The sequence below is a fragment of the Sceloporus undulatus genome, chromosome 2 (assembly GCF_019175285.1).
Source record: "Sceloporus undulatus isolate JIND9_A2432 ecotype Alabama chromosome 2, SceUnd_v1.1, whole genome shotgun sequence".
In the NCBI taxonomy this organism is placed as follows: Eukaryota; Metazoa; Chordata; class Lepidosauria; order Squamata; family Phrynosomatidae; genus Sceloporus; species Sceloporus undulatus.
Window position 1 is genome coordinate 79,043,635 of NC_056523.1, and position 12,791 is coordinate 79,056,425.

A 12,791-nucleotide genomic window follows, 5' to 3' on the forward strand; every position below is an offset into this window, starting at 1 on the left:
TAGGTAAGCTCTCTCCTTTCCCCAAATCCTGGCGAAGGCCAGGCCAAGCTAAGATACATGAAAAAGGAGTGTGATAGAGACAGATATCTTTAAGGAAGGATTTGTTCTTAGTAAGGAATTCTGTAGCAAAAGGGTATCTCTTTACATGAAGAATCTGTTAAGGAAAAAGCAACATGGGTATACAGTAATGAATAAAACATGTATGTGAGAGTCAGGATGACTCAGCAGAAGCCAACTGAGAACCACACAGGTAACAGGTGTAAATGGTAATACAATTAACAAGTCCTGAATGCCAAGGACAAGAAATGTAAAGTGGATAATTGGACACACCTGACAATTGTTAAGTGGTCAAGGCTGAGATGATGAAATCATTAATTGTAGGATGAACCAAGAGAACCAATGAGAATGATGTACTGGGTGGAAACAGACAACAGTGGATGGTACCATGCATTGACTATAATAATGACTATGCATCCCAATGTATTTTGTGGGTAGTAGTAGTGGATAGTGAGGAGTATAGTATTGTTGTATTGGAGTTGTGTTGGATAGTTTTGGAGCTGTATACTGTATAGTAGAATAAAGTAGATCTTTTATTTAAGACTACTGAGTTGTCTGGTGTCTTGGGTGAAGCTACAAGAACCAGATGGATCCTGAAGAAGGGTGAAGACTTCTGTGGAAGCAAGAGTGAGAAGGCGTGGAGAGTTTGTCAGGGTCTTCAGCCTATTCTCTGTAACTCTGCTAAGCTATAACCACTGGCCAAAACTGGTCAGCGCGGTGCACAACCAGGTGGTGAGTTCGAGCCAGAGGTGAAGAGCTACAACTCCCATCATCCTTGACAGAATCATCATGTTCTTCAGGTACAGATAGAAAGTACAAGCTACAGAGTAGATTATTTTAGCTAAATCAAGAAAAGAATCAAAGGGACAGCAATGTTATAGTATAAAAAGATATAAAGGAAACTACTTTGAGACAAAGTGAAAAAATGAAATCTGCTAGTACACCACTGGTACCTGTTCCCAATATGTCAGATCTGGCTGTGATGACACGTGACTGTATTACATCCTGTTTGGACTTCTGTAGCACAGTCTACTGTTCTGAAACTTCAGCAGGTCCGAAATGCTGCAGCCAGAATTCTGACTGGGGCCCATTACATACATTACATATAACTCCCTTGTTAAAACAGCTTCATGGGCTAACAATTCATTTGCATGCATAATTCAAAGTGCTGGTCATCACATATAAAACCATATACAGTATAGCTTAGGTCTGAAAGACCATAACTCCTCATATGAACTTGCCAGAGTTTTAAGATCTCAAGGAAAGGGCTTTTTGTCAGGCCTGCCACTGTCACAGGCACACTTGGTGAGGACACAAGAGAGAGTCTTCTCAGTGACTGCTCTCACCCTCAGGAATTCTCTTCCACAGGTGGCTAGATTGGCCTCTCCACTATCCTTTGGTTGCAGGCCAAGGTCTTTTTGTTTTGTTTTAATATATAATCATTCGCATTTTAATGGGAGTATTCGGTGGTGTGTGAAATTTGGGAGCAGAGCTCTAAGTCAAATCCTGAATCTGCTCTTAGTGCACTGAATCTGGTGGGAGAACAAGCAATAAAATGGTGAATTTCTTCTTCATTTGTAGTATAGAATTATGCCAGGCCTCTGGGTGGTCTTTGTTTTTTCACCCTTAGCATTGCTGTATTTCTTGCAGTTCTATCTGTCGGAGGGTGATGTAGGGCAAAATCGAGCAGTGGTCTCCAAGCGCCATCTCAAAGAGCTAAACAGCTATGTCTGTGTGGTACCCTATACGGAAAGACTGTCCGAGGGCTTCTTGTCTACTTTCCAGGTAAGAGACACAGAGCTGCTCCTCTCCTGCCACAGAGGAGGGAGAAGAAGCAATTCTAGTGATGCTTGAGACAAGTCACTATTTTGGCTATGGATGCAAGAGCTAAGCCAGAAATGGGGAGTATGCAGCCTGTGGGTCACATGTGGTCCCCAAGCCCAAGTCTGTCATTCTTGAAGCAAAACCTACCCACCTAATTTTGATTCATTCATTTATTCATTTTTAATGTCCTGGGTTGATGTTCAATTTGTTTCACAAATGCAGTGGTTTAACTCACCCCTCCAGGAGCTCCCAAATCCCCAGATATAATGAAAAAATGCCACAAATCAACCCAAAATAGCATAATATAACAACCAGAAGTGACACTGCATTACTTCCAGGGCATTCAGGATATACAACTGTAGCCAAAGGGGTCTTGGAGGTGAAAATTGGCCCCTTACTCCACATGCAGGTGCATGTGGGGTAAGTCAATGGTTAGTGTCGGTTAAGAGGTTAGTGTCTAAATCAATGGGTTAGTGTCTGTTCCTTTTCTAATAGCAATAAGGCAGTAGGCCAATGCCTCATTCTTCCTAATGGTGGTAATTGACTTGCAAGTTATCTTCAGGTCCTCATGGGTGTTTTGCTCAGCTTGAAATACCAGGAGATCTTGTCACTGCCAAGCCATACTGCCCCTGTGGGGCATAACTATGTTGTGCTGCATGATATACCTTGTCTGGCACTGAGCACGTACACAAGAAGTATCATGACCTTGGAAAAGTTGTTTTTTTAGATTATAGTTCCTAAAAAAAATTTGGCCAACATGCTGACTGGATGACTAAAGGAGCTATAGTTCCCAAAACATAACTTTTCCAAACTGTGGATCTATTTAGAAAGTGCCTCAATTTTGTACTATGTTCTAATTTCCTTGTGTGAGCAGGTAATACATATGATACTTGCTCCTGCTGTCATCTTGTGGTAAACCTCAATGTTTGATGCAGGTTGTGGTCTTGACCAACTCAACATTGGAGGAACAGCTGCATATCAGTGATTTCTGCCATGCCAACAACATTTGCTTGGTCCTAGCTGACACAAAGGGCCTGGCTGGGTATGTGCTACTCTTATGGTTTGGGCCTTGTTCTGAGGTGGGGAGAGGAGATGTTACAGTGGAGATGGCAGAGACTGTGGGTGGAAGGAAAGTGGTTGCTCATATTGACTTCCAGTGTGGTGGTGGACTGGAGCACTAAGGGGCAAAAAGACTCCCTGCAGTGGCATAATGGTCAGTTTTGAACTGCTGGCACTCACAGTGACTGTTCCCATAGCCACACACATCCAAAGGAGGATCCAAAAATGTAGACCACCAGGTTGATTCCTATCAACAAACTAGTTATCACAGTTGTTTTTTTAAAAAATAATGTTATTAAAATTTCATTATTACAGAAAGAAAACAAAAATTATTACAAAGACATTAGAAGGGGGGGGGGAGAGCAAAAATGCATAAACAAAAGTCCTAAAAACAAGTTTAAATAATAAACCCCTCAGTTATTGCAGCTTTAACGTCACTGGGAGTAGCTCCTTAATAAAGTGTTAATCAATGGCAGTTCGTGGCTTCCATGTCAGAGGGCAAAGAATCTGGTCTGGGTTTTTGTCTGAACTGCAAAATAACTTGGTATCTGTGGGTGTTGTGTGCCTTCAGGTTGTTTCCAGTTTATGGGTGACTCTAGGGTGAACCCATCTTGGGGTTTTCTTAGCAAGATTTGTTCAGAAGAGGTTTGTCATTGCCTTCCTCTGCGGCTAAGAGCATTTGCTTATTCCACAGTCACTGAGTGGGTTTCATGGCCAAGCAGGGAATTGAACTTTGGCCTCCAGAGTTGCAGTCCAACACTCATACCACTATGCCACACTGCCTTAGATAGCTCATTTACAATTCAGACTAAAACTGGGAGTGGAGTCATCACCCCACTGACACTGGTGTTAATTGTCTATTCAAGTCCAAGAGTCCTTTTGTACAACATAGTTAAAATACTATGACTGCAATCCTACCTGCCCTCAGCATAGCAAAAACATGCACAGTGGGAGATATGCTACATCAGCACTATGCAGCCCCCCTGCAGAATGTCAGCATTGCACAATGCATGTCATCACTGAGTTCAGCTATGCAGTGTGCAATTTCACACAGCGTTCAGCTATAATGCACAATATATGTGCAATTCTGCTTCCACTGCTATCACCAGAATACTTGCCATTTTGCTATGGCAAATATTTCACAGCACATGGGTTGAGCATCTTGTACATGTGTATGTCACTAACAGGATACAAGGCTGTGATGCAACTTGAACTGCCATGGCTGCATCCTAGGGAATCCTGGAGTTTGTAGTTTGGTCTGAGGCACCAGAGAAGCTCCCAGGCAGAGCATTCAAAAGGTCCCTCCCTAAACTGCCAATCCCAGAATTCTATGGGATGTGGCCATGGCACTTCAAGTGCTATAACTGTGTAGTGTAAAAGGTCCCCAAGCCACCCAAAAATATTTTGAATATAATGTTTCTGGGAAAATCCATTCCCCATTATGCTACTGTAGAAATTGTAGTTAATCCCAGAGGTAGGTAATAGGCTAGACTTATTGGAATGGGTGTATGTGTGTGGCTGATATCACTGCCTCTCCTGATTGGGGCATTTCAACTGGTGGGACATTTCAGTGTTGGGGCATTTCAACTGTTCAAGCCATGGCACTACAATTATGGTTCTCCTGGCAGGCTAGGGTACTTCTGGGGTTGGGTTCAGGACTGAGTATACCATATTGGAATGCAAAACTGTTAGAAGTATGCCCTTTTCTGCTTCTGTCTCCAGACAGCTTTTCTGTGACTTTGGAGAATGCTTTGTGGTACATGATCCTTCAGAGGCTGAACCTGTCTCTGCCACCATTGAACACATTACCCAGGTAGTTTTCTTCCCTTTATAAGTTGGATACTTCTGGATGAATGGCTCCTAACACTACCCGTCAAAAGGCACTGTGAACCAGTTCTGCCTCCCCCTGTCTTTGTTTGGTTTGATAACCATAAAGATGCATGAATGAAGTGACATCAAAACATGGAAGGCTACAGCTGGAAGAGGCTGATAGCAAGATCTCATCTGTAAAATTCTGTGAATGAGGCAGAATGATTGTAAGATAAGACCCTCCTCTGGGGCTCTTTTACCTTATACAGTTATAATGCCATGATTCCTCTTCAACAGCCATGTCATTGTTCTATGGAATTCTGGGATTTGAAGTTTACGTTGGGAATGTGAAATTCCCAGCCAGAAAGCTCTAGTTTTTCTCCAGCCTGTAAACCCCAGGATTCCATAACATGATGTCATGGAAGTTAAACTGGGATATAATTGTGTAGTGTGAAAGGGCTTCTAGAAGCAAGGGGTGTCTCCTCGCTAGTATTCTGCTTTTGACATGTTCATCTTCTACATCAGGGATGTGAAAAATATAGATTTGAGGCTACATGTGGTCTCCTAGAGCTATTTGTGTGGCCATTAACCCTTTCAGACTCCCCAGACTCTTTTTCTAGTCAAAAAAGGGCTGATTGCCTTTCAAATAGACTTCTGTCTATCACATGGCACTTTCCATCATATGTGGTGGAACTACAAACATGCAAAAATATACTGGAAAAAATCCACAATACATTACAAAACATCCTAAAAATTAAGGTTGATAAAGATCCAAAAATGTACGTATTAAATATGATCTTCGACAAAAAGCTGGAACAAAGATTTATGATAACCATTGCTAGAATGTTATATGCACAAAAACTGAAGGACAATAAACCCCAAGTACAGTGAAAGCCACGCAGGGAGGAAGGGGCGGCACGTCCCATAGGGACTAATGGGTTGCGTACCACTGGAATGGATCCCCTGCGTAAAGCAAGGGCGCACTGTATAAATGATTGGTTAATGAAATTATATGATATCATAGAAACAGACAAGCTGACACATTTACTGAAAAAGAAATCTTTAGAGAGTTTTAAGAGAGAGGGGGAACCCTTGATACATTATTTAAGAGTCAAATGGGGAAATAACTCTATTATAAGTCTGGAATGAAATATTTGGAATGCAAGTAAGCGAAACACTAAATATTATTTAAATCAATTTCGGTATTTATAATTATGTGGTACATATTCTTTTTTGCTCTTTCTCTATCTTTATTTAGACTTTTGGAGTATTGTAAATATTAACAAATCTCAGAAAATCAGATAAGAACAGGAAGGACACAATTACATGTTTTAGTTTTATATGTTAAGATTTAAGATTAGTTTTAAGATATAGTTTATGTTTTACCAAATTATGTAGTTTTGTTTTGTCATGTTAGTAATATATTTTGTTTGTTTAGTTAATTTTAATCAAGTATATAAAAATTCAATAGACTTCTCTCTCTCTGTGATCCTTGCTGTCTCTGTCTCTCTCTCACACATATTGCACTGTGAAGTCGAAGGCTTTCACAACCACCATCCATAGTTTTTTTGTGAGTTTTTCAGGCTCTGTGGTCATGTTCTAGAAGACATTTCGCCTGCATCTGTGGCTTGCATCTTCAGAGAATGGTGGCATGGAGGTCTGTGGAGCATATATACTGTGTGACCCTTGGTTGGGGTGGGGGGAGATTTACATGTTAATCTGTGTTGGCCTGTTGGTGAATAGCCAGGCCTCAGGGTGGGAGAAATATGTGAGAAGGCTTTGTATCTATTTAGTTAGTGATCCATTGTCTGCTGGGGTTCATTTGCATGTGCTAAGTCTTGATTTTGGTGTTTTTCAGGACTGGTAGCCAAACTTTGTTTACTTTAAACAGGAAAGAAGAAACCCTTAAAGTAAACAAAGTTTGGCTACCACCATTCTCTGAAGATGCCAGCCACGGCTGCTGGCAAAACATCAGGAATAAACTCTTCCAGAACACGGCCACACAGCCCAAAAAACCCACAAAAAAACTACACATTGCACTGTATAGAACTTTTTTTTTAAAGCCTCATTTTTCAAAACCAGAAGTAGATTTCTAGCCTTTTCTTGATTTGATTCTCCCCCATCCCTCCTGGTATTTGCTTCCCCCCCTTTTTGCAGTCTACATAGCTCTGGAAGGGTCCTAGGAACAGGACACTGGCCCTCAAACCTGCTGCAGTTGTCTACTTGTGTTTTAAATGCCATCAGCATATTTCAAAGAAGCCTTAGCTGAACTCACGAATAACCACTGTCCCATATACTCTTCCCACAGGAAAACCCAGGCATACTGACAATGGCTTGGGATGATGAGCAAGGACAACACCCCCACTTTCAGGATGGTGACTATGTGATCTTCTCAGAGGTTGAAGGGATGGCAGAACTGAATGAATCAGAGCCCCGTCCCATCCATGTGAGAGGTAACAAGCTTTCTATTTCTTTGCCCTCACGTCTTCATGTGTCTATCAGCTGCAGACAGAAAGTGCCCACAGAAAATAGTTATAGGGCTGAGGTGGGGGAAAATGTGTCCTAAGGTTATTTTGAGATCCTCTAGCACCTCCTCTCCAGATTTGTTGTTGTTGACTGCCTTCAAGTTGACTCCGACTCATGGTGACCCTGTGGATGAGACATTTCCAGGACCCCCTATCCTCCACTGCTGTGCTTAGATTCTGTAGGTTCAGGCTCATGATCTCCCTGATTGAATCTATCAATCTAATGTGGAGTCTTCCTCTCTTTCTGCTGCCTTCTACTTTCCCTAGCATTATTGTCTTTTCTAACAAGTCATGTTGTCTCATGATGTGGCCAAAATACAACAGCCTCATTTTGTCATCTTTGCTTCCAGGGAGAGTTCAGGCTTGATTTGTTTAAGGATCTAATTGGTTGTCTTTTTTGCCATCTACGGTATCCTAAGCACTCTTCTCCAGCACCACATCTCAAATGAGTTCATTTTCTACCTATCTTCTTTCTTCATCATCTAGATCTCATGTCCATATATGGTGATGGAGAATACAATGGTTTGGACGATCCTGTCGGTTTTTCAAGGGTTAAAGTCAGCACACTGGGAAATGCTTAGATGTGTGTGTCTGGCTGACCATGAGCATCTAGACTGGGAAGGACAGGGCTGATCAAGCACAGCTGATGCTCATAGCCTCAAGGACACTTTGGTGCCTGTGTGCACTTGTGCCTGGCTGATGAAATACCTGGCTGGATTGCACAGGGGAACACTTTTCAGTGTTCAACAGGAACTCACTGAGTTTGTGAGACGACATGGTTTGACGGCTATATAAACTCAGGGGCTTCCAGTAATTGCTTGTGGGTTGTAGTAGGAGTTTGGTATTTGTTTGAGAGATCTGTATTATCTGTATTATTGGCTACAGGGCTCAAATGAGTTGCTGACAGATCTGAACTTTAGTGATCAGTTGTATGTCTTTACAATTCAGGATCATGTCTAGATCTTGCCATCGCTAGTCCTCTAATTTCTTGATTGCAGTCTCTGATTGCAGTCTGGGTTGAATTTATGTAGATCCTCAGTGGTCATTATTTTTGTTTCCTTTATCTTCAACAATAAGCGTGCCTTAGCACTTTCTTCTTCGACTTTCCTTAGTAATTGTTCCAAGTCCATGATGTTTTCTGCTGGTAGTATAGTGTCATCTGCATATCTCAGATTGTTAATATTCCTTCCTCCTATTTTCACTCCTCCTCCTTCTGAGTCTGCACCTGCTGTTTGGATGATATTTTCTGGATACAAGTTGAACAAATACAGTGCGCCCGCATTATACGTGGGTGCGCTTTACGCGGTCTTGAGCATACGTGCTCAAGCTGCGTGGTGCAAGGAGCGGCACGTCCCATTCAAATGAATGGGCATGTGTGCCCGTGGCGCCCTGCGCGCCGCTGCACTGCCACGCACAAGCACCATTGTTTCCAATGGGGCTCGAGCATAGGCGGAATTTGCCTTACGCGGCAGGGTCTGGAACGGATCCCCCGCGTAAGGCAAGGGCGGACTGTAGGATGATATAGAGTGCAGCCTTGCCTTACCCCTTTGCCAGTTGGAAACCATTTTGTTTCTTCATATTCTGTTCTTCTAACAGTAGCCTCTTGTCCTAAATACACATTTATCATCAGGACAATGAAATGTAGTAGCACTGCCATGTCTTTAAAAGCAATCCATAGCTATTCATGATCTATGTAATAAAAGGCTTTGCTATAGTCTATAAAGCACATGCTGATTTTTTTCTGGACTTTCTTGGTGTTGTGCATTAATCATCATATGTTTGCAGTGTGGTACTTAGTGCTTCTTCTTTTCCTGAACCCTGCTTGCACCTCTGGGATTTCTCTCTCCATATATGATTGAAGTCTGTGTCGCAGAATTTTGCTTGCATGGGAAATTGATGCTATCTATGGTCCTATATTGCTGCAGCTTTTTGTTTCTCCTTTTTTTGTGGATATTTGTCCCCAAATGCACTCTAAGACCCACGGGGAAGTTTTGCCAAGTTTTCAGGTTCCCAGAAGCCATTGGAAGCTAAATATATATGTATGTTCCTTTTTAAATGAGCAATGAGGGATGCAACCTGCCAAGGTCTCCTTGGGAGGCCAATTTCCCTCCCTTTCTCAACAGTTGCCTACCACAGGTATAGAAACATCAAGTCCATGAGCTGGCAGAGATGTTTGGAGAGGAATTTTGCCAGAAGGATAGTGTGGTGCTTTGTTGGTGGCAATAGCATCTGATGTCTTTTATGTTAGTCACATGGGGAATCTTTGGGTTTTGGTCCTGTCCTAAAAGTAGCTATTTGATTCTTATTCCCAAAATAATTTCACCACCTCGTGTTGTTGTTGTGTGCCTTCAAGTCATTTCCGACTTACGATGACCCTAAGGTGACCCTATCATGGTTTTTTGGGAGGCTGAGACTGTGACTTGCCCAAGGTCACTGTAGAGAAGTGGTGAAGGAGGTGCGGGTTGAACGGGCGGAGAAGGAAGGAAGCAGGCAGGAGGAACCTGGGGAGGTGAGAAGGAGCAGGAAAGAGGTCTTGCACAGGTGGAGACAACTTGGGAAGTAAGGGATGCGCCCCGAGAGTTGGCGGCGGAGCAAGGGGACCCTTTTAAGACAGAGAGAGAGGCACCGGGAGAGGAGACTACGACGCGGAAGAGGGGGTCACAGAGAGGGCTGCGGGAGAGGAGAGGGCTCCCCGATCCCAAGATCAGCAGCGGCTTCCTGGCGTCCGGCCGTGTCTTTTCACCACCTGCGGGTAGGACCTCCCCACATAGCTTGCCCCGCCAGTCCTCATTGGGAAGGAGTTCCCAGGGGGGGAGCCCTACAATCCAGAGTTAGGGTGGACCATCCCAGGACTTCTGGGAGCTGAAGAAACTTGGTGGGAGTGCAAGGAGGGACGCCTCCAAAGAGACGGATGGGGTCCCGCAAGAGTACAGGCTGAGGCGGAGTTTGCCAAAAGGGCCTTTAGACCTCTTCGGCCAGAGGCTTCAGAAGAGGAAAGGACTCCTCGTGGTACTGACTAAAGAAGGACTGTGGAAAGGGGCACTGAAGTTACTGGTCCGTACTCATTACCCAACATTGTAGCACTTCCCTGTGGAAAAGGGGAGCCCTGTTTGTTTGATTTATTAAAGTTGCAGTTCTGTTGGAAGTATCACTTGCAAGTCTTCTGAGTATTTCTTTCACTGGGAAGCAAATAAATGGATCCCAAAGGAGGCCTTCCCAAAGCCGGACCTCTGACCCCGCCCACAGTCACCCTGTGGGTTTCCATGGCCAAGCAGGGAAACTTGGTCTCCAGAGTCACAGTCCAGCACTCAGTCTGCTACACCACACTGACTTGTACACCTTGTGCCGTTCATTTAAAGTCCACAATAAAAACTAGATGGGGTATACTGACAGCAAAGGAATGTTGTAAGACTTCATAACAGAAGAGAATTGCCTGGTAGATCAAGACATCTTCAAAAGAAATACACAGGTCTATATGGTGGAGGTTACATTGATACACTGTGGATTTGTGGAGTGGGTGGGTTATTTAGCTCCAGTGCTATTGACCTTCGCAGAGAATAGGAGGGAGTTCTAATCTTCTGTGCAATGTGTCTAGGGGAATACAGCCTGGAAGTTGGAGACACATCTTCCTTTTCTCCATACAAGAGTGGTGGGATCATCACCCAAGTCAAGATGCCTCAGAAGTACTCCTTTGTACGTATCCATCTCTGACTTGTTGAGATTGCAGGACATAGAAAAACAAGGCCCTTCTTTTCAAGTTGCTTTACTGGTCTGGAAGCCATGCCCTATTAAGAGCAGTTTAGAGATCTGGGTATGTTTAGTGTAAGGAAGAGAATGTTAAGAGGTGATATGATAGCCATGTTTAAATATTTGAAGGGATGTCATATGGGGGATGGAGCAAGTTTGTTTTCTGCTGCTGCAAAGAATAGGACACAGAGTAGTGGATTCAAACTACAGGAAAAGAGATTCCACCTAAACATTGGGAAGAACTTCCTGATGGTAAGAGCTGTTCGACAGTGGAACACACTGCCTCGGAATGTGGTAGAGTCTCCTCCTTTGGAGGTCTTTAAGCAGAGGCTGGATTGTCATCTGTTGGGAGTGCTTTGATTGTTTCTTCCTGCATGACGGCAAGTTGGGCTGGATGGTCCTTGAGGTCAGTTCCAACTCTGTGATTCTATTCTTCTAGATGGAGTGACCCTTGAACAGTCTTATTGCCATGGTTGAGCATTTTAGCTGAAGACACAGCACAGTACAACTTTACTATGACAGAAAGATCAGAATTTTGTTACAGTCCAGGGCTTCTCCTCTGACACGCATGAATCTGTGCAGAAAATTAAGGTGTGACATGATAATGCAATGGGTATTAGCACCCTTTTTGCTTTCAGATCTTAGGTTCAGTCCAAGACATCGCCATTTCAGACTGAGAAAGACTTCTGCCTTAGATCCTGGAGAGCCACTACCATCCAGGGTAGACACAGCTGGGCAGCCTCTAGTCCTCTAGATGTTGGACTACAGCTCTCATCATCCATAGCCAGCATAGTTTATAGTGAACAGATGGCCCTAAATCCAACTGTTAGGCCAAATTAGAGTTATGTTTATTGAATCAATGAAACATACAAGTACTGACTTACAAGTACTCATTGAGTTTATTCTCCTTGTGACAAATAGTTGGATGTAGGCCTTACAGACCAACAACCTTTGGATGGCCGCACATTTCCCAATGATAAGATACAGTAATACAGCCCCCCACACCTAGATGTTACCCACCTCTTGATGTTTTAATGGGCAACATATATTCACTGGCAAGGGTAGGGAGTTCTTGGGGTGTGATCCTTTGAAGGGAAAAACACAGATTAGTTACTTCTAATTCCCCATTTATACTTGACTATAAGTCGGCCTCATGTATAAGTTGAGGGCTGGTTTTAGGCCCAAAATTATGGATTTTGATATGATCCATGATAGGTCAAGGGTAAAACCTAGATACATGTAACAAAGAATTTAAAGGATGGAGCAAGGAAAACAATGCCAAAGAATTTACATGATTCCAGCAGGCATAACTGTTTGTGCTCACACTAAAGCCTGAATGGATAAGAGAGTAGGGGAGGGTCAGTGCTTCCAGGACAGATTTCAGTCCTCCTTTTCACCAGGGAAGTTCATTTTTAAATAAGAGTTAAAGTACATTATTTACATTGACCCATGGATAAGTCAACTCAGGTTTTTTGGGTCAATTTTTTGACTAAAATTTCTAGATGTATACTTGCGTATATACAGTAGTTACCCTTTCAGCTAATCTCTTTGCATTCCCAGAAATCCCTGCGTTCCTCCATGGCTGATCCTAAGATCAAGACACCAGATGAAGGGAAGCGCTCTCGTTATCACATTCTCCACATGGCTTTCTGGGCACTGCAGCTATTCTGGAATGAGATGCAGCGACTTCCCAAGCCCAGAGATCAGGTAAGTCTTTCTAGTCTTTTTCTTTTGCCTTCTAAGAACTCATGTATTTCCCCTAAGCTTCTT

The 12,791-nt window shown here is 43.1% G+C and overlaps 1 protein-coding gene across 1 annotated transcript in view; it reads left to right on the top strand.

The window, feature by feature from the left end:
* The window catches only part of UBA7 (ubiquitin like modifier activating enzyme 7), a 65,198-nt gene that overhangs the window by 4,036 nt on the left and 48,371 nt on the right, over nt 1-12,791 (top strand). Inside the window, exons 4-9 of the mRNA XM_042454339.1 lie at nt 1,708-1,842; nt 2,817-2,923; nt 4,663-4,753; nt 7,058-7,202; nt 10,870-10,967; nt 12,582-12,728. Coding sequence (XP_042310273.1) covers nt 1,708-1,842; nt 2,817-2,923; nt 4,663-4,753; nt 7,058-7,202; nt 10,870-10,967; nt 12,582-12,728 — 723 coding nt within the window. The remainder of the gene's footprint in view (nt 1-1,707; nt 1,843-2,816; nt 2,924-4,662; nt 4,754-7,057; nt 7,203-10,869; nt 10,968-12,581; nt 12,729-12,791) is intronic.